This window comes from Schistocerca cancellata, chromosome 9 (assembly GCF_023864275.1).
Source record: "Schistocerca cancellata isolate TAMUIC-IGC-003103 chromosome 9, iqSchCanc2.1, whole genome shotgun sequence".
Classification (NCBI taxonomy): domain Eukaryota; kingdom Metazoa; phylum Arthropoda; class Insecta; order Orthoptera; family Acrididae; genus Schistocerca; species Schistocerca cancellata.
In genome coordinates, this window is record NC_064634.1 from 10,474,361 (window position 1) to 10,497,370 (window position 23,010).

General features: G+C 42.4%; 1 protein-coding gene across 3 annotated transcripts in view; it reads right to left on the reverse strand.

Annotated features, from left to right (window-relative positions):
• Positions 1 to 23,010, reverse strand: part of LOC126100605 (uncharacterized HIT-like protein Synpcc7942_1390) — a 45,384-nt gene that overhangs the window by 12,180 nt on the left and 10,194 nt on the right. For all 3 annotated transcript variants that reach the window (XM_049911234.1, XM_049911232.1, XM_049911233.1), the window contains exons 2-3: positions 8,878 to 9,108; positions 8,724 to 8,793 (exon numbers count right to left, since the gene is read on the reverse strand). In XM_049911234.1, the coding sequence (XP_049767191.1) occupies positions 8,724 to 8,793; positions 8,878 to 9,108 (301 nt within the window). The remainder of the gene's footprint in view (positions 1 to 8,723; positions 8,794 to 8,877; positions 9,109 to 23,010) is intronic.

Genomic DNA, 23,010 nt, shown 5'->3' on the forward strand with positions numbered 1-23,010 from the left:
GAGATGGCACATATTGAGCTAACCGATCACGGAACAGAAAAACAACTACAGTCATTTACTAACGGAAAGGCATCATGACCAGTTGAGATACCTATAAGATTCTACAAAGATTAAACAAAAGAACTAGCAGTAATTTATTGTAGATCACTTGAGCAACGAAGGGTACCTAGTGACTGAAAGAAAGCGCATGCCATTCCCGTTTTTAAGAAGGGCTGTAGGACAGATGCACACAATTATAGCCCTATATCATTGACATCAATCTGTTGTATAATTATGGAACGTGTTGTATGCTCAAGAATTATTATGGTTTTGGAGAAGGAAAGTCTTCTCTATCAAAACCAACATGTATTCCACAAACAGAGATCCTGCAAAACTCACCAGGAGCTCCACAGTGCCAAAAACAATGCCACTCAGGTTGATGCTGTGTTCCTGACTTCAGCAAATATTTTGACACTGTCCTGCATTGCCGTTTAGCGAAAAAAATACAAGCTTATTGAGTATCAGAGCAGATTTGTGACTGCATGCAAGACTTTCTTGAAGACAGAACTCAATAAATCACTCTTAATAAAACAAAATCGACAGATGTAAAGGTAATTTCCAATGTTCCCCAAGGAAGTGTGATAGGACCATTACTGTCTACAATACATACAAACGATCCAGTAGAAATCGTCGGACGCTCTCCAAGGCTGCTCGCAAATGATACGGTTGTCTATAACAACGTAGCAACATCAGAAAACAGTAACGATTTGCAGAATAACCTCCAGAGAATTGATGACTGGTGCACGCTCTGGAAATTTACCCTGAACATAAATAAATGTGACATATTGCACATGCATAGGGAAAGAAATCTGTTAGTGTATAGCTACAATAACTGCTGGAAACAGTATCAGCCATAAAATATCTAAGAGTAACTATCCAGAGCGACCTTAAGTGGAATGACCATATAAAACAAATAGTGGGAAAAACAGGTGCCAGACCCAGATTCATAGGAAGTGTGTGTGTGTGTGTGTGTGTGTGTGTGTGTGTGTGTGTGTGTGTGTGTGTGGTTTGAGGTTTTCGGGTGCTAAACAGCATGGTCATCAGCGCCCAAACGCATAGAAACAGGAACACATGCCGTGAAGGGACGAAAACGGACAGCGAACAAGGAGAACGGCTAAAAGACACAGACCTGACATAGTTCCAAATCCTCACATACAGAGGCAAAACAAGAGGAGAAGAAACGCACTAAAAAAGGAAAGGAAACAAAAAGAAAAGAGAACAGAAATCGAAGTGAAACAAGTAGGTAATCGTGACTGGCAGACCTCTTACCTAAAACCTGGGTGAGCCAGTCACCCAGCAGCACATTAAAATCCTCTCCCTAAAATCCAAGGCAACAAATTGGACAGGACAGAAAACCATAAGACCTTAACCACAGTCATTGCGTCGTCTTGCAAAATAGAGGGCAAATCTGGTGGCAACGAAACCACCGCCCTCTGCTCAGAGAATAAAGGACAGTCAAATAAAATGTGGCGGACAGTAATCTGGATGCCACAAGCACTGCAGATTGGGGGGTCCTCCCACCAGAGTAAGAAATCATGCGTCAAGGGACTGTGCCCGATGCGGGGGCGAGTGAGGAGAACCTCATCCCACCTGCATGACTGGTAGGACGTACGTCATGGCCGCGTGGTGGCCTTGACCAGACGCAGCTTATTTTCACCGACTGCCAGCCACATTGACGCATAACACGAAAACGCAAAAGGGAGGTAACAGCATGGAGGGGGACGGCACATTCAACAACGTGAGGGAGGGAACATGCATCTTTGGCAGCCACATCCGCCAGTTCGTTTCCCCTAATACCCCGTGTCCCGGCACCCAGCAGAAATAAACCTCCTTCCCCTGTCGTTGCAGGTGGAGTAGGGCATCATGGGTGTTCTGGACGACCGTATCCACTGTGTTGCATGGTCTGAAGGGGACTCAGGGAGTCAGAACAGATGAGAAACTTAAGACTGGGAACATATCTCATCTGCTCCAATGCCCGCAAGATCGCAAACAATTCAGCATCAAAGATGGTAAACACCGCAGGAAGCCGTAACTTGACGACTCAATCAGGGAAAACAACAGCACAACCAACAGAGTTCCCCTGTTTAGAGCCATCCGTAAATACTGGTACATGGTCGAGATGCTGGTTTAAAATATTGTAAAATAAGGAGGTAAAAACAAACACAGGAGTGCAGCTCCTCCGTACTCTGACAAGTCTAAAAGGATGCTGGGCCTCTGGAGCAACCAGGGAGGCAGGCGGGTAAAACCCTGGAGTTGGGGTGCCACACTCTCTACACCATGGGACTCAAGCAAATGCTTGGCACAAATCCCAAATAGTCTCGTTGCTCCGGTAAGACCGGAAAAGAGACATTCCATAGGCGGTCGGGCAACGGTAGGGTACGCAGCGGAGGTAGGACTGGCAAGGAATTAACACACCCGTCGCACCATGAGGAGTTTCCGCCGGATGGCGAGCGGCGGTTCCCCTGCCTCAGCACACAGGCTGGGGATGGGACTGGTACGGAAGGCACCAGTGGCCAGCCTGATACCCTCATGGTGTACAGCGCCACGAATCTTCAGATACGAAGGCCTCGCTGACCCATACACGGTGCATCCATAGTCAAGACGCGACCGGACGAAAGCTCTATAAAACTAAAGCAGACGCGCCCGATCTGCTCCCCAGGACCGATGGCTCAGTCACTTCAAAATATTCAGTGCCTTCAGGGCCCGCACCTTGAGGTCTTTAAGGTGAGGCAACCACAACAACTTGGATTCAAAAGTGAGGCCCAGGAACCTCACAGTGTCTCTAAAAGGAAGAATGGTGTCCCTCAGACACAATTCAGGGGAGGTAAAAGGACGTCGAGAACGATTAAAATGAACACACACACATTTGTCTGCAGAAAAGGTAAAACCCGTCTTCGCAGTCCATGCCTCTAATCGCTTTATCATAAGCTGCAGCTGCCGACTAGCAGTGACAAGACCGGAGAAAGAACAGAAAACAGCAAAATCGTCCACAAACAAGGAGCACTGTGCAGGACTCCGGATAGTGGACGTGATACTATTAATGGAGATGGCAAAGAGGGTGACACTTAAAACGCTTCCCTGAGGAACACCATTCTCCTGCACGTACAAATCAGATAGCACATTACCGACCCGATATCGAAAGAGGCGGCGGGAAAGAAAGGACCGAATGAAGATGGGGAGATGGCCACAAAAGCTCCACTGATGAAGTTGATTGAGGATAAGGCGGCGCCAAGTAGTGTCATACACCTTATTAATGTCAAAGAATACACCTAGACAATGTTGGTTACATAGGAAGGCCTGCTGGATGGCCGCCTCAAGCAGGGTCAAGTTGTCTATAGTTGAACGACATCTCCGAAAGCCACACTGAGAGGGGCTAAGGAGTTGCCTGGTCTCGAGCAGCCAAACCAGGCGACGGTTGACCATTGTTCCAATGTCTTCCCGACACAGCTCGTCAAAGCAATACTCTGATAACTACTGGGATGCATTCGGTCCTTCCCCGTTTTGAGGAGGGGAATCAAAATCGCCTCCCTCCACGAGTCAGGGAATGTGCCGGATGACCATATCATATTAAAACAATTCAGGAGAACTTCCTTGGATGGCAGCAACAAGTGCTGCATCATGCTGTACAGGATTTGATCATGACCGGGCACAGTATCACGAGTCACAGACAGCACCGAATCCAGTTCCCACATTGTGAAGGGGCAGTTGTAGGGTTCAGAATTTGGAGACCAGAAGTCCAAGTGTCCCCTCTCGATGGCAGTGCGGTAGCGGCAGAAATCTGGATCACAGTTAATAGTGGCAGTAGATTCCGCAAAATGCATGGCCAGTGTCTGGGCAATGTCTCTTGGCGCAGTGAGGAGACATCCCTGATGCAGCAATGCCGTGACAGGTAGTTCGCTGCATTTTCCGGAAATCCTCCTGTTGGCTTCCCATACTTTCGTAGAACTAGTGGAGCGGGAGATGGAGTTCAAGAACGATTGCCATGACCGTCGTTTGCTCTCTTTAATCACTCGCCGCGCCTTGGCCCTTGCCACCCACAACGCCACAAGATTGTAGGCTGAGGGACGGCACTTGAAGCAGCGCAGAGCTGCACGGCGGGCTCGGATGGCTGAGCAGCACTCAGTGGTCCACCAAGGGACAGGACGCCTCTTGGGATGACCTGAGGAGCATGGGGTCGACAATTCAGCAGCATGGGAGATCACGGCTGTAACATGGTCAACCCATTCGTGGACGCTGGCACGGTGTTCCAAAACAGCCAAATGGCTGAAAAGTGTCCAGTCAGCTCTGCAGAGGTGCCACCTGGGCGCACTGGTAATGCCATAGCCTCATCCAGGAGGTGAATCCAAAGGGGGAAATGGTCACTAGAATGGAGGTCAGCAGCAACCTCCCACAGAACAGAATCCGCGAGTGCTGGAGAGCAAAAGGAAAGGTCAATAGCTGAAGACGACTCAGAAGCAGTACAGAAATGAGTGGGAGCACCAGAGTTGAGGATGCACAGTTCTTCGGATGTCATGAGGCTTTCCAGAACGCGACCCCTGGGGCAAGTAGTCGTAGAGCCCCATAAGACATTATGAGCACTGAAGTTCCCCAGAAGGAGAAATGGGCGGGGGAGTTGGCTAATAAGGTCTGTGAGAGCCTCAGAGTCTATTGCATCCTGAGGCGGTAAGTAAACGGAACAGATTGTGAGCCTCCGCCCCACAAGAAGGTCAACTGCAACTGCTTGCAAGTCCGTAACGAGAGGGAGCTCAGATGAGTGGTGCATGTCACGGACAAAAACCGCAACACCACCCTTTCCCCCCATCTTTTCGATACACAGTATAGCCCCGTAAAGAAGGAGCATCAGTGGCCCGAAAATGTCTCTCTTGGAGACATAAGCACAAGGGGCACTCTCGTACAAGGAGTTGTAATTCAGCCACATGCATCCTGAACCCATTCAGGTTCCACTGTAATATGGGAGCCAGAAATCAGGGTGGCTGAACTTTCACTCTGCCTCTGTAATGTGGAAGAGAGCCCGTACTGGCCGGAGATTTATTCCTGGGGCGAGCAGATCGCCCCCAGTCGACATCAATGTCCATCAGCTCCGATGGCGACCCAAGGGAGATTGCAGACAGTACGATGGCCTCGTCATTGGACCAACCCTGACTACTCTCCTCAGGTGGCAAAACCTTAACCTTCAGCATCTTTGTCTTGGGGGGCTTAGAATGCAGAACCTTGTCAACAGTTGGAGCTTTACTCACCTGGGCAGAAGGCGCCATATGGGAAGGGGCAGGAAGAACTCCAATGTCAGCAACCACGTCCTTGTCCGACGTTGTGGGGAGAGCTGCAGGTTGCAAAACAGCCGCAGCAGCACAAGTGCACTGGCAAACGCAGGTTTTGGTGCTGACACTAGCAACCTCCGTTTGTGTAGCAACAGTGGCCAACTGTACTGGTTTCTGCAGAGCGGAAGCGAAAGATATTGTAAACACATGCTGCATGGCCTTAAAGAGCTTCTTGCCCTCACCACAGGGGATGCGCTTGGATGTTTTGATCTCCTGTATCTTCCGTTTCTCGAGATAGATGGGGCAGACCTGACTCCAGACAGGGTGACTCCCAGAGCAATTCGCGCACTTCACAGGCGATGAACAATCGGCTCCTTCATGGGCAGGCTGACCACATTTACCACAAGCGGCTATCCCATTGCACCCCAACGTAGTATGCCCAAAGCGCTGACATTTAAAACAGCGCATTGGGTTGGGGAAATATGGCCGTACTGGCAAACGTAAGACCCCACTGTAACATGCTCTGGGAGTCTCAGGCAATTGAATGTGAGAATAAACGAGTCGGATTTGACTAGGTCCCCATCGACTCGTTTCATAATATGCTGCATGTCAACAATACCTTCGTCAGCCCACTCAGATTTCAACTCGTCTTTGGGGATATCCATCAAGTCCCTACATGTCACAACACCCTTACTATAGTGGAGTGGAGTGGAGCTCGGTCTCGATAGCATACTCTCCGAGACAGGTTGCTTTCCGAAGAGAAGTGACTTGACGGGAACTAGAAGTCTCAACTAACAGAGTCCCACTGCGCAGTCGCTTCACAGGTTTCAGTGTTCCTCCACTTCCCTCAGGACCCTTGTGGATGTAAAAGGGAGAAATGCTCTCAAAGCTACCCTCCTTCCGTTTGACAATCAAAAACACATTCTGGTTATCAGCATGTGCTCTGTTACGACAGTCTGATAAATCTCTAGTAACACCATGCGCTGGAGGACTCGCAGCACAAAGTCGCTTTTTCGATGGGGTGTGTTTTCCTACCAGTGGCCCATCCAATCCACTGGTAGGGGAAATGTAGAGGTCTAAGGGTCCATTGCGGTCCCACGAGCAGCTAGGGAACTAAAGGTCCGCTCAGACAGAGCCCCGCATGTCTGAGTAAGCCTTATACAACTGGGGTGCGGCAGGTGCCCCAGGGGCTGCCCGCTTGCGAGTGTTCCACCCCAACAGCCATGCATCTTATAGGTTTACCTTCCTCGCAATCCAGGCGGTCAAGCCAAGATGACCATTCCCCGCAGCACACAACATTCCACCGCCGCGCCATAAGGTGGTCGCTGAAGCATGTCCGGGGGTTACGGTGACAGGAGACTGGCAGCGCTGACCAGTCCCCAGCTCAGGACCCCGGGGTCGCCAAGCCCGTACTCAGCAAATGAATGCTGAGCCCCTGGGGGCAAGAATCTTAAGAAAATCTAACTCGTCCAATAAGGGAGTGGCTTATAAGGCACTTGTTCGAGCCACTCTCAAGTATTGTTCATCTATCTGCGATCCCTACCACATAGGACTGCTAGAAGAGATAGAGAAGATCCAATGAAGAGCAGCATGTTTTGTCATGGGATCATTTAGTCAGCATGAGTGCATTGCGGAGATGTCAACAAACTCCACTGCCAGACATTACAAGAGAGGCATTGTGCATTTACTTTTGAAATTTCAAGAGAGCACTTTGCACGAAGACAACATATTACTTCCCCCTAGATACATCTCACATAATGACCACGAGTAGAAAATTTGAGAAATTAGAGCCAATACACAGGCTTACCGACAATCATTCTTCCCATGCGCTACTTACAAGTGGAACAAGGTTGGAGGGCTCAGTTAATGGTACAAAAAGTACCCTCTGCCATACACCATTAGGTGGCTTGTGGAGTATGATGTAGATGTAGATGAACATATTTGTAGCAGTTACGTCATATTGCACATGTAACTGTTTCAATTTTGCTCACATGAGCCATTTAAGTTTCTGTTACCTCTGTTTGTAACTCACTTTTGTACTGCTCCTCTCTCTTATGATTGCCACCATTCTTGGTGCAACTTATTTCACTTCCTTCAAGCAACCATTTCTAAAACTGACTAAGTTAAAATACACAAATAGTAAAATGCATCCACAGGGATTTATTGACATACTTCATTCGAAAGTATGTTTTCAAACCAGAAATGGTGAAGAAGTATTTACCAGATGCTGATGATCTAGTGAAAAAGAGAGTAAGTTACATTAATCATGAATGTGTTCAATTTGGAAATATAATAGCCACAAAATGTAAGTTAGTGTGTACAGGAACTATGAAGTAATATGTGCTATTCATTTTCAGTCTGCATCACTTGTAGGGAGTATATTGTTAACAGTGCATCTGTTCCATATACTTTACCTAATCAGAATATTCTTAAAAAGATGAATGTGTTTAAATGTTGAAATTCCTCTATAAATAAAACAATTAGCCAAAAAGCACAATGTTCTGTAACACGCAACTTGAATTATGTGACTTAAAATACACAACAGTCACTGTGTCCCAAATTTCCACAAAATTATTCTACAATACTGTCCACTAAGGATACATGCCACATTATGAGTTCAGAAGTATCTAACTAAGCCACTGGAACTGGTGCTCCATTAAGCCTGGCATACAGTGTCATTAATGTATGTGAATGATATAATGTTACACTCACTGGTATTGAATCATTTCTAGTTAAGTAGCTACTTGTAAATCAGCCATCTCTGAGTCTCAACTATCACAGTTGTGCGGGACTGTTACTCATCCAGCGGTCAGAGGTTTATGATAGAATTATCAAATGATTTGACCCAGAGGTTTGCAGATGCAAGTTAATTCTCAAACCCTCATGTAATGATACGTCATTGTTGTGTAAAACATTTCCTCACACCAAGATGCCATGAGCCTGGAAATTAGATCCATTGGCAGCTGATTCTTGTGCACAGTTTATCTTCTTTCAGTTCCCCGGTGCCACTCCTACAACAGCATACTACAAGCCTGAAAAGGTCTCACCTTTTAAGTGTAAGCACAAACCAGCTTACATGACATTCCTAGGAACAAAGCTGAACTAAAACATTCATAAAAGCTGGACAGCTACATGATGTACTGTATTAAATCTCTGTTCAATACAGGAAACATGTCACTAGAGTTATCATGCATTATGCTCTTTTCACCAATGCTGTCAAGCTACACAATATTTTAAAACTAGGAACAAATGACACTACTGAATGTTTACCAGCACAGAAGACAATTTTCAGCGTCAGACTGCAAAAAACTTTCCACTTGAATGAAGCGCTATTATTCTCCACAAATGTTATTCAGTTTATCATTAACTCTGTAATAAACATTTATGATGGCAGAGAGCACTTTATCTTAATAAACAAATGCTTACCAATTCTGTATCCATTTTTCATCCGTTCATTTCCAAGTTTGCGTGCTTTTAGCAAAAGGTAACCCAAAAGCTGAAACCAGAACAAACACATATCTTAAAACAATATCTACAGTATCTAACTGTCCTAAATATTACATATGGCATTTCTTTTTACCTCCTTATCATTATCCTCTGCATCTCCAAGCATTGGTATTTGTTTTTTGGGTATAACAAGAAAGTGTACTGGTGCTTGCGGATTTACATCATTAAATGCCAAACACAAGTCATCTTCATAAATAATGTCGGCTGGTATTTCTCTTCTAATAATTTTGTCAAAAATTGTTGGCCCTTTCACTTTAGTTGCTTTTTTTGACTTTTCTACTTCACTGGTGTAATGCCTTGCATCCTGTCAAGATTTTATAATTATGTTTACAGATTATTTTCAGGTATATTCAAATGCATAATTTTCAGTTTTATATAGAATTGAAACAATTACTTGACAGAAAAGAGAGATGAAATGAAACTACATGGATCCAGGGATCTTTTCAAGTCTCAAACATCTGTGATGCATATACACAGACTGAGGCGAGAAATGAAAATTTGTACTAAGGATAGAATTTGAACCTGGGTCTCCTGCTCACTAGGCAGATGCAATAAACATTGCACCACCGTAGTACAGTGGCTTTGCACAACTGCATGGACTATCTTACCATGCCTCCCTCCTCAGTCCAAATTCCCATTCATGTCTCAACCCACTTGGTAGTCTCCCTAAACTTGAACAGCATCATAGAGACACTCAGACTTATTGGAATGGCACCTCAGCACCAAGTGACATGGAGGATCTTGCCTGCAAATCAGGTATAGGTGCTTTAATCAAATAAAACTACACGGTTCCAGAGATATTTTCAAAATTCGAACATGTATGATGTATATATGCAGACTGAAGCAACAAATGAAAATTGGTACTAAGGCCAGAATTCGAATCCATGTCTCCGGCTCACAAGGCAGATGCACTAACCAATATGCCACCCTGGCACAGTGGCCTGAATGGTTCCCCCATTTTGTTCAGTGCTGAGGTGCTTACCAATAAATTGGAGAGCCTCTGCAAAGGAGTTAATGGGGAATACCAAGTGGGCTAAGGTGTGAATGGGAATTTGGACTGAGGGGGGAGGTGTGCTAAGGAAGTCCACGCAGTCGAGCAAAGCCACCGTGGCAGGGTGGCATAATGGTTAGCGCATCATTCTGGCGAAATTTGGCATTAATGTGTTATGGCGGCAGACGACTGACACAAGTGCCTTTGCTAACACCATGACATCGTCTAGGCTCATGACATCGATTGGACTCTTAGACGACTTTGGCTTGGTCAGATGAGTCCCAATTACAGTTAGTAAGAGCTGATGGTAGGGTTCGAATGTGGCACAGACCCCACAAAGCCACGGACACAAGTTGTCAACAAGGCACTGTGCAAGCTGGTGATGGCTCTTTAATGGTGTGGACTGTATTTGCACGGAATGAAGTGGGTCGTCTGGTCTAACTGAATCGATCATTGACTTGTTCGGCTACTTGGAGACTATTTGCAGCCATTTGTGGACTTCAGTCATGGATGACAATGCACCATGTCACCGGGACACAATTGTTCACAAAGAACAGTCTGGGCAATTCCAGTGAATGATTTGGCCTCCCAGATCATCCAACATGAATCCCATCAAACATTTATGGCACATAATCGAGAGGTCAGTTCAGGTACAAAATCCTACATGGGATACACTTCCAGAGTTATGGATGGCTATAGAGGCAGCGTGGCTCAATATTTCTCTAGGGGACTTCCAATGGCTTGTTGAGTCCATGCCACGTGGAGTTGCTGACCACGCCAGGCAAAAGGACATCCAACACAATATTAGGAGGCATCCCATGACTTTTGTCACCTCAGTGTGGACAGCAAAAAAGAGAGACTGTTTTGAATTGCTAGTATTATACTTTGGAGTTTACTGAATGTGGATTAAGACTGCAACAATCTTTCACTTGTGATCTATCACAAATGAAGGAGGGGGTGTAGGCAGTGAAGGGCACAGAAGCATAGCTGCCATCCTCCTCCAACCTCCCCTCCCCCCCTCTCATTCATTCCTAAAGAAAGAGCTTTGCCAACCAAGCTTGCATGATGCCCTTATGGAGCAGATCTATCAATTCAATATCAGTCTGAAGAAAGCAAGAATGACTGATAGTAAATGTACTCAAAGCTATTTGTCATGACATCTTACAACTGTTACGTCATTCACTGCATAACTAGCATGAGCTGCTGCCTTCACCCCCACCTCCTACGTCAACCCCTGGGTATGCTCTTGCATTAAATTTCTGATGAATAGGTAAAATGGGAAATCATGTAAAACAAGTTCTGGAGTACGCCCTGGGAAAGCACTTTCTAGCCAAAATTCTTTAGTGTATCATCCCATCACTGTCAAAAGACTGGAAGCTGGTGTGAATGGAAGTGTTGGGAGAGCTCCCACAAGTCGTGTGCCAGAGAAACTCTACAGTATGGGATTTATCAATACTTGTTCACTTGATTGTGAGTGATGTGTCAGGGGATAGGCGTCTTGTGCAGGGGAGACAGGGACCAGAGAGACCTCAGGACCCACAGAAATCAGCAAGTTCGAGGTGCTGTCTTTCACTAAAACTGGAACCGAGCCAGTGAGATTCACTCCACCTATTGGTAAATTGGTAAACCTGCTGTGTCCTGTGCACAAGGAGGCAAATGCAGAAGTGTAGGGGTCTATTAATAATTGACAGTTCAAACATACGGCAAATAATGTACCCCTTAGAGAAACGGTAGCAAGGGATGATAAGGAATACCAGGTGCACTCGGTGTTTACACCTGGGGGTTTCAGTCAATGTTGATGAGGCTATCACGGCAGCCACTGAGGAAACAGGTGCGACCAATTGCAGATTACGACACTAAAGATCAGAATCTCTTAAAATGTAGTTGACTTAGTGTAGGGGACACACAAGGTTCTTTCTTTTTTTTTAATGCAACTTTCCATCCAGTCCAGATAACAACAGCCATAGGAAAACTAGAAGTGTCAATGTAAGACCTAAAGACATGTCTCCTACAAGCAAGAGTACTAAAATCCACATGATTAACTGGCAAAGCATTCGCAACAAAGTACCAAAGTTTGAAACATTCCTAAAAAGCAGTGGAGCTCGCATTATACTAGTACAGAAAGCTGGTTAAAACCTTGAAATTGACAGCAGTCAGATTTTTGGGGGAAATTTAAGCATACATAAATACGACAGTTAATGGTGAATGAAGGAGGCATATTTGTCACAGAAGGAAAAAAAAAAACTCAAATCCATCAAGGTAGAAATTGAAGCTGCATGTGAGACTTTTTGTGCGAAGTCTCAGTATCAAGACTGGACAAAAACTTATAGTCAGATCCTTCTACCAACCACCAGAGTCTCCAGAGATGTTATGGAAAACTTAAGGGAAACCCAAAATTTACTAGTGCACAGGTTCCACAATCATAATGTCATCACTGGATGAGGCTTTAATTATTCAACAATCAATTACAAAAATTGCAGTTTTGTAATTGGTGGGTGTGGCAACACATTGTGCAAAGCATTACTTAATGTGTTTTCTGAGAACTACGTAGGACAGATTGTTCAGAAGCCAACTCACGGTGGAAATATATTGGATCTAGTAGTAATAAATAGAGCTAAGTTCTCCGAGGATGTCTTCATAGAAACTGGTATCAGTGACCAGAGGTGTCTGAAGCATTAATAATTACGAAAGTGCAATTGTAACTAAACCAAGTAAAAGGACTTATATTTCACAAAACTAGGTAAGGTGGCAGTAGCACCATATCTTGGTATGGAACTTGAAAGATTTAGCTCTGCAGAGGAAGCCATGAATGAATAATGTAGCAGGATATTACTGAAGGACCTCTCATCACAAAACACAAAGAAATTCCAGTCATATATAAAGATTGTTAGTAGTACCAAAGTTAGTGTCTGGTGGTGTATGGACACTCATGGACAAAACAGGAACTGAAACTGAGGGTAGCAAAGCAAAAGTGGAAATGCTGAACAAGCTTTCCAAATTTTCCCTTACAAATTAAAATCCAGTGGTAGTGCACCAATTTAATTCTCGCACCATTACAAAGGTGAGTGAGACCGTGGCGTTTAGAAACAAATGAAACTGAACAAAGCTCCATGCCCCACTGAAATTCCATCCACATTCTATCCCGCATTTCACTATAATCTACTGTAGATCTCTCGAACAGAAAATTGCGCCCAGTAATTGGAAGAAAACACAGCTCACAACAGCCTATAAGAAGGGTAGCACAGGTGAACAACGAAACTATCACCCAATATCCTTGACATCCATTTTTTGCAGGATCTTAACACATACTCTGAGCATGAATGAATGAGGTATCTCATGTCAACCAGCACGGATTCCAAAAACATCAAACATGTGAAATCCAACCCACATATTTCTCACATGACATCCAGAAAGCCATAGATCAAGGCAGTCAGGTAGAAGCAGTAGTTCTCAATTTCTGAAAAGCATTTAATTGAGTGCTACATGTATGCTTATTGTCAAAAGTGTAATAGTATGGAGTATCAAGCAAAATCTGTGACTGGATAAAGGATTTTTTGATAGGGATGACACAGCATGTTATCTTGGATGGAGAATCAACAAATGTAGAAGTAACTTCAGGTGGCCCTCAGGAGCGTGTGTTGCGGTCCTCTCTGTTCATGTTGTAAGTTAATGATGACCTTGCAGACAGTATTAATAGTTAACCCAGACTTTTCGCAAATGGTTCAGTTATCTGTAATGAAGTACTGTCTGAAAAAAAGCTGCCGAAATATTCAGTGGGATCTTGATATGAGTTCAAAGTGGTGCAAAGATTGGCAAGTTGTTTTAAATGTTCCGAAAAGTAAAATTGTGCACTTCACAGCATGAGAAAATATATCTTCTTATGATTACAGAATCAATGAGTCACAATTGGAACCAGTCAACTCATAAAAATACTGGGTGTACCACTTTGTATGGATATGAACTGGAATGATCACATATATTTAGTCACAGGTAAAGCAGGTGGAAGTCTCAATTTATTGGTAGGATACCACGGAAATGTGGTCAGCTATGAAGGAGATTTCTCACCAATCACTCGTGTGATCCAGCCTAGAATATTAGTCAAGTGTGTGGGACCCATACCAAATAGGACTAGCAGGGAATAGGGCATGTACACAGAGAAAGGAAGCACAAATGGTTACAGGCTTATCAATGGTAGTGTGTCACAGAAACACTGAAGACACCCAACTGTCGGATGCTTGAAGACAGACAGACACTATCCCGAGAAAGCCTACTTACAAAGCTTTAAATGATGACTCTATGAATATACTACAACCCCATACGTATCCCATATGTATTGTTTTCATAACGATAAAAGGACAAAACTAGATTAAATACAGCACACAGACACATTTAAACAGTTGTTCTTCCTGTTGTCTGTATACGGATGGAACGGGAAGAACCACGAAGAACTGGTGCAATGGGAAGTACCTTCTGCTGTACTCTTCACCATAATTTGCAGAGAAGACATATAGATGGCAGATTTGCCAAATGTTTGTTCAAAACCATGCCAAGAAGTTACTTTGATTGTGAGCTAGCTACATGAAACTTGAGAACCACAACGTAGTTACACAGTGAATACTTTTGAGCCCTTTTGGGCCTAGTATCACAATCATTTTAATCTATACACGCATCTGCAGAGAATAAGTTCTTGTTACAACTGGTTAACCTGAAGGTCTTGAAATGAAAACTTACTTACAATAAAGTTACTTTTACCGTATGGAAAAATGACAGCATGAGCTACTTCTCACAATGTTTGTATCAACTATGCATTATTTCACATCGCTACTTTGACTCTTAATGTGAAATACAATCTCTTAACACTGGCCTGATGGTTATGGAACCTCTCTGAAAATAAGTGTAGTAGGTCATGAAATATCAAGTACACTTATGAAGACTGATATGGCATGCATTATGCTGTTCCATATCACCTGTGTAACATCTTCTCATCTCCAAATTAATTACAATATTTATTAGTAAAACCATTTGATAAAACACCCACCTTTCAACGGCCTCTTCAAGGATCTTGGAATTCTTACACACCCTTCTAAATACATTTACTCTTTAATGTTTGCAGTTCGGTTAATTTCAGTATCAGCTTAACTGTGATTTACAGAGTTACAATAAGAGACAGAAAAAGAATATCTATCTAGACTTTGTCTCAATGTTAACACTTCAGAATTGTGTTCTGTAATTTTGTGCAAGATCTTCAACAAGTTCAATCTGACACACAACCAGAAATATTTGAAATAATTTTAAAATTAAAATAAGATTAAAAACATATCTTATTAGTCATCACTCTTACAATTTACCTGATATAAAAAGAAAAACAAAGCATGTGCTTGGTACATCTAATTCAGTTTTAGACAGATAAAAAAAATTTGCCCACTCAGTGGCAGCAAGAGAACACGCACATAGAAAGGTAAAAGAAATTTGCAGGCTTTTGGAGCCAGTAGCCCCTTCTTCTGGCAGAAGGGTTGAAGGGGAATGAAGAGGGATGAAGAAAAAGGACTGGCGAGCTTTAGAAAAGGGGTAGAGTTTGGAAAAGTTGGCCAGAAAACTGGGTCGGGGGAGACTTAATGGATGCAATGGCAAGGAAAGACTGATTGTTGGGAACCGTTCTGGATAAGATTTGAAAACCTGAGAAGTTATACGAGGTGGAAGATAGGGTAATAAGCAAGTCTGAGATTACTGACAAAACATTCTGGAGCATTATACGTGGCAGAGATGGAAAGCAGGGAAAAATGAACAGGCGTGAAAATAAAAGACCTGGTGAGAACCAAGGGCATGTTGCAATGCCAGTTCCCACCTGCAAAGAGTTCTGAGAAGCCACTGTCTGGGGGAAGAAGCCAGATGGCACATATGGTGGAACAGACTCATCACGACTGTCATGTTGTGGAGCATACTCTACAACAGGTGATTGTCTTAATAAATAAAAAACAATGTACCACTAATATTCTATGGGATTCATTGCAGTCATCGCCAATACAGTGCTTTTCATTTACTGTAATAATGTTCTGCCAAGAACTGGTGGAAAAGTCAGTTAACAGATTATTGTGTGTTGCGTGTGTATACCCTTTTTGTTCATTTCCATTCATCCTAATTGATAATTTGGTGATAATCATACCAGTGTAAAAGGCCAAACAGTGTTTACATAACAGCTGGTACACAACATGTCGTTTCACAGGTTTGTCTTGCTTTGATAGTGTATATTTTGTCACTTACAGGACTGCTACGGTGGAAGTAGGAGGGTGCACAGGGCAAATCTCACAATGTGGGTGGTCACATGGGAGGGAGTCACAGGGTAGGGAAATGGGCGCAGGAGCAGCATAGGGTCTAACCAGGTAATGCAGAGACTGGGGGCAGGGGATGAAAAGCTATTCTAGATGTTGTAGACAAAATGTCAGGCAAAATGAATCTAATTTCAGGACTTGATATGAGAAGTTATAGTGTTGTTGAAGTAGCTGATTAACATATTCAAGACCATGATATCTGACTTCCTAAAATGAGGTCCACTCTGCCAGACATTTTTGCCACCACAGCTAAAAAAAAATCTCCGAAATATCCTGGTCAGACCCAATTCTCCCATTGTGCACCCATTTTCCTACCTTATTGCTCCATCCCTGTTGTAAGACTTGCTCTATGCACCCTCCTCCCACCACCACATACTAGCACACACATACTCGCCCTTTAACGTAACATACGCTGTCAAAGGGGCAGCCGACTGTGTACCAACTGTTATGTAAACACTATTTGTCATTTAACATAGACATGACTACCGCCATTATCAGTCATGATGAATAGACAGAGAGAGATGTACTCTGGCAACACACAATATCCTACTACAGAGCATGCTCTACAACATGTCAGTTTTGAACTCAGTGCTTGCTTTACCACATGTGCCACCTGGGATCTTCCCCCAGACATTAGCTTCTCAGAACTCCACAGGTAGGCACTAGCATCACAAGACTACCTTGTTTCTTGCCACTCACCTTTGGCCTCAATTTATGTTAATCTCTTCGGTCTCAGCATTTCTTCTCAGTAACTATTCCTTTCTTCACTCACTTTTAGTTTTCTATATCTCTTATTTTCTGACCTGTCTGGTTTACCCAACCTTCCAATGCAAATACAATACACTTATCTATCTACTATTATTAACTCCTCCACAATATTTCGTCAGTATTCACCCTCTTGCTTATTACCCTATCTTCCATCTCTAAGCTCTCAGGCTTCAATTCTCGTCCAGTACAGCTTTCAAAAATCAGTCTTTCCTTCTCATCCCGCCCAGTAAGTTTCCCCTGACTCGAGGTTTTGGGCGACTTTTCCAAATTCTCCGCATTTCCTAAACATAGCCATTCCTTTTTCTTCATCCCTCTTCTTTCCCCTTCGATTCTTCTGCCAGAAAAAGGATCCACAGGCTCCAAAGGCTTGCAATTTCTTTAACATTTCTATGTGAGTGTTCTGCTGCCGCTTGGTGAATAGATGTTTTTATCTATTCAGTGATATTATATTGTCTAAAATTGATTTTTTTATATAATTCAATTTTGGGGTGTTTTAGGGTTATTCAGACATACATGTTCCACATCATAACAGTTATAACTACATTACAATTATGCAGCTACTAAATACAGCATAATGAAATCATATTTTCTCTTTACGTATAAGGCTTTTTAATTGTTAAACGTTACTACCAGCTTTCACACTTTTTGCACAGTCATACAATGGTTAAATGGTTCTCCAGTATACTCTCAGTATATACAGAATAAGTATCTTTGGAACTGATGCTCACAAGAAGAAAACATCTGAAGTTCCTCAACATCAGGATTTGAGACACTGATTACCTTTTCTTCCGAGACACTGATTACCTTTTCTTCCCCTAATAACTGCCCTCAGAAGTTACCAGCAGAGACCTTAATATCAATGTCCTATCAACTATACCACATTCTTTTCTTATTGAAATTAAATCCCTTTATTATTCATTTATCGTTAATTTTCTGAGTAAGTGATAACAGGAATCAGCTGTGATAAGGGCTTTCTGATACATTTTTTGTTGCATATTCAATGTGACACTCCGACCTGTTTCTTGGATTTCACAACTTTGTTGGTTACTGATGTTTTTTATTGACAAGCCCTTTATGCTTCCAGCATTTCAACCACTATTTGCTTTACAATAATACTTTACTCTGCCACTTACTGAGACATTTACTTTTAATGTGTATGAACTGATGGCCTCGTCATCTTACAGCACATCTACATGGGGCAAACTATCATCCATTCTCAGTTACCATGCTATTCATACATTCTACACATTATTTACTAATGCCAAACTATAAATTATCTACTTAGAAAACTTGCAGTTCTATTAAAGGAAAGCACTTATCTGTATATTTCCCCTTTCTTACAGTTAGATACCAGACAGTTACATTTTCTCTTCCATACAAAATGCCAAAAATAATTCTACTGACAATGTACATAGCACAAATGTAACATGGAGAGCCTGATTACAAATACTTAATTGAGTTTCATAGTTATGTGGTGCTTACCTTCTAACAATATTGGAATCTGAAACCAAAGCATTTCCTCATAAATATTCCTTACAATGTCCTGAGAAATATTTTACTGGCGTCTTGACTTTGCTTATACTTATTATTCAAAGTGGCTTGTAACATGCAATGCATCAACAAGTGCTCACCAATGGCTGATTGCAGTATGTTGCAGTTACTCTTAGGTAGCCCAAATTGCTTTCAGTTTATCATTATATCTACGTCTATACTCTGCAAACCACTGTGAGGTGCATGGCAGAGGGTACAATCCACTGTACAAGTTATAGGGGTTTCTTCCTGTTACATTCAAATATGGAGCACAGAAAGAATGATCGTTAGAATGCCTCTGTGTGTGAAGTAATTATTCTAATCTTACCCTAACGATCCCTATGGGAGCAACATGTAGGGGGCTGTAGTATACTCCTTGTCATCATTTAAAGCCAGTTCTTGAAACTTTGTTAACAGACTTTTTTGGTATAGTTTATCTACCTTGAAGAGTCTTTTAACTAGTTCAGTTCCTTCAGTGTCTCTGTGACATTCTCCCACAGATTAAACAAACCTGTGACCATTTCTGCTGCCCTTCTCTGCATACATTCAATATGTCCTGTTCCTTATCTGGTACGGGTCCCACACACTTGAGCAATATTCTAGAACTGGTCACATGAGTGATTTGTAAGCTATCTTCTTTGTAGATTGATTGCACTTCCCCAGTAATCTACCAATAAACCAAAGTCTACCACCTGCTTCACCCCCACGACTGAACCAATGTGATCTTTCCATTTCATATCCCTAAAAAGTGTTAGACCCAGGTATTTGTATGAATTGACTGATTCCAACAGTGACTCACTGATATTACAGTCATAGCATACTACATTTTTTTCGTTTTGTAAAGTGCAAAATTTTGCATTTCTGAACATCTAGAGCAAGTCGTCAATCTCTGCACCACTTTGAAATCTTATCAAAATCCGACTGAATATTTATGCAGCTTCTTTCAAATGGTACAGAACTATTCAAAAAGAAGGAACACATTTCAAACATTTATTGCTTCCAAACTACAAAAGACAGAAACACAATTCCAACAGTCCTGGAAGGTGAAAAATTCAAATTTTTATGCAATCAATGTGAGCACCATGTGTTACATGACAAATACAAAAACGGTGACTCATTTCCTGACACACATGAAGCAGCTGGTCTCTCTTCACCAAATTCACAGCTTCAACAATGTGATGTCACAGTTTCAAGAGTGTGAGGCATTGGTGGGATAAAAATGCAGTTTACGTAACCCCACAGACAAAAATCACATGGAGTGAGGTCTGGTGACCTGGGAGGCCACTGGTGATGAAGTTCATCTTCTGCTCCCCCTCTTCCAATGCAGTGTCCTGAAATTGTGACATTTCTCTAAGCATGTCTGAAAATCCTACCTAAGTGTAATTTACATTCAAAACTGATTGCTTCTAGAAGCCTCATTCGCCAAATTCTTCGATATAGTTCACCAGCCTGGGACTGCCACACAATTGGATTAACAGAAGAGCCACAAAAGTTTCCGAGAACAGCTGTTCAACTCGTTATGGGTTTGTTTAGTAAGCACAAGAGTGTCAGAGATGCTCAACAACCTCCTAAAAGACAGTCACTCTGAGTAATGGAGAGCCTTACAAAATTTCTAGCACCAACATTCTAAAGCAAGACAAAAAAACATACTACTTCCTGCAATATACATCTTCCATAGAGGCCACAACATAAATATTACATAAATTTAGGCTCATCAGAAGTGTGCCAACAGTCTTTATTCCCCACATACCAAACATGAAAGGAACAGGAAAGGGGGAGCGGAGATTATACTGGTACATTACGTATCCTTTCCCACAGACCATACTGTAGCTTGTTGAGCACAGATATAGATACAATTAATATAGGTACATTATGTATCCTTCCCACAATTATCACTGGTACACTGTGTCTCCTTTCCCACAGACTGTACCATGGAGCACTGATGTAGACTTAACAATAAATAAGAAGTTGTTTCCAGCAGTCAACAGACATGCACTACTACTTGGAAGGATGGCATCATTAATCAATTACACAAAGGAATTTTCAAGGCTAGCTTCCCAGTTTCCTACAGTTCATTGTCAACCAACACTAGTTTTGATATGAAGACAGGAACATGCTTCCCAATCCCTTTACATACTACCCTGCCTGTTTACAGCAGACAGCTGTAGCTTACTGTCCACAGTGTGAAACTTTGTGCAATGATCTTCATTTGTGTATGACTTTTCTATTCTCCCAACACACAATCTTTATCAACAATGCCCTCTTTTAAGGCAACTTGAAAATAAGGAGTCAGTCAGGTTGCTGCACTTCATATTTGAAGTGCTGGCAGTTCAATATGAGCAATCTTAAAAGTACAAGCCACCTTCAACATGCTCAATACTTCAAAATTTCAAGGCCTTGAAGTGGATAAAAGATATATGCTGTTATAGTTCTACAACAGATCCATTCAGTTTCAGAATGAATGTAACAGGAAGATCCTTTTAAAAGAAAATTCAAGACTCTACGTGTCATAAAGGCATCAGATTAGCGACTAGTGATTACAAAACCAGGCCTGTAACAAGTCTCTGTTCCCTAACCATCATCACTATTTGGCAGAAGTTTCCTATTGTGCAACATATGTATAATATTAAGTTGCTACACAATCTCTCGTCTTTCCTCAGCCCACCTCCGTACGTGCAGACTAAGCACTTACTTCAAAGCAAAAAATGTCATTTGGACATTTTGTGTATGAAACAGTGTCTTACAGACGTAGGTACAGAAAATGTAAATGCGTAGAAGTACACTGGGAATAAGACTGCATTTTACTTGTTAATGAGACCCAGGATGATTACATACACATGAAGTTTAATCCACTTCATACTCAAGATTTCAGTTTTGTGATAAATTTCTAATACTTGTAATGGACATCACGATTTTACAGTGGTGTTTGCTGATACTATAAAATTACTGGACACCCTAAATTGTGTCTTATGGCTCTGTGCAAGGAAAGATTTTAGTGTTTCTCACTGTAACCTATGTGGTCCTCACAGCATGACACCAGACGAGACGTAATCGTGTGCACACAAAATCTTGATCTACAGAGATACCCTGGATCCAATACAGGGTAGTCAGTATATGTGCATTGCAAATAAAGCTCTCCACAACATCCAGAGTGTCATTCTCCACTTTCAGACGCAATAATCTTATTCTGTTGTTTACCAGGGCAAGTGAGAAACAAAATGGACGATTCACCATATGTTGCAGCCAAAGGGGTATCTGAACTGGACCTACACCTACATCTATAGGCCTACTATGCTAATCACTATGATGTGCACAAAAGAGAGTGCTTCACAACATTAGGGCTTCTTCCTGTTCCATATACAAGAAGTGCACGATGAACAATTGCTCAAACGCTGATGTGTGAGCTGTAATTAGTCTAATCTTGTATTTTCGAGACCTGTGGGAGGAACACATAGGGTTTGTACAGGGTGTGGCAGAACCAATTGAGCAATTTAAAAAAAATTGGTGTATATAGAGAAAAAAATCCTTTTAATTTCGAAATTGGTAGTTCATACTATTTTATACTCACTCAATGCCAAAAATAATGTCCTCAAGATGTTGGCTGTTGGCAGCAATACACTTTCCGAGATATATTGCTATATTGTCTGTTTATACATATTGGTGTGACAGCAACATTTAAACACATTTTCCTTCTGATATCTCAAAAGAAAGAAGTCACAAATGGTCAAATCTGGTGACTGTGCAGACCATCCCCCATTACTCCTCAAAGGGACCAAAGTCCCAAAAACTCTTCTAACAAAACATTAAATGAATTTTGGGCAGTGTGAGCTGAGACACCATTCTCTTGGCACGACAAGTCACCTAATCCTGCTCCTTCAACAATTTCTTCCAATCTGGCTTGCAGAAAATCTTGCAATGCAACGTAATGTAAACCTCCAGAAGTCACAGTCATGTCTTCCTCCTCAAAAAAGTAAAGGCCTATCTCATCAAACTGTGATACAGCGCACCATATCACTGGTTTAGGGGAATGTAGTGGTCTTTCATGAACAACTTGGGAGTTATTCTCAGTCCAGAAAGGAAAATTCTGTTTATTCACAAAACCACCGAGATGAAAATGTGCCTGTCACTACTGACAAAAGCTGTCTCCGGAGAGATCTGTGCAAGCATTTGCTCATTCAGATTCTGGCAGCTGGCATGGGCTTGGTTAAAATCAAATCAAACTGCAAGCATTTGCTCGTTCAGATTCTGGCAGCTGGCATGGGCTTGGTTAAATTCAAATCAAACTGCAGACTCCTCTTCTAACTGCAGTCTGAAATCCTCAATGCAATAGCATGCCTTCAAGTGGAATGTCTTAGCGATTGCTCAACCACTGCTCTCACCAATGCACATTTTCTGGTGTTCTGATGGATCTGCGTTGGCCATGTGTATCTCTTCTTTAGTTTCCTTCAACTGCAGAAGCCTCAACCGAATTGTGTTCACATTAGGAAGGTATTGTTGAACCATCACCGAAAAGCTCTTTGAGTTGCAATCACTTGTTTTCAAAACATGTACGTACGGCAAAGCCATGAGTGCTCTCATCCAAACCGTG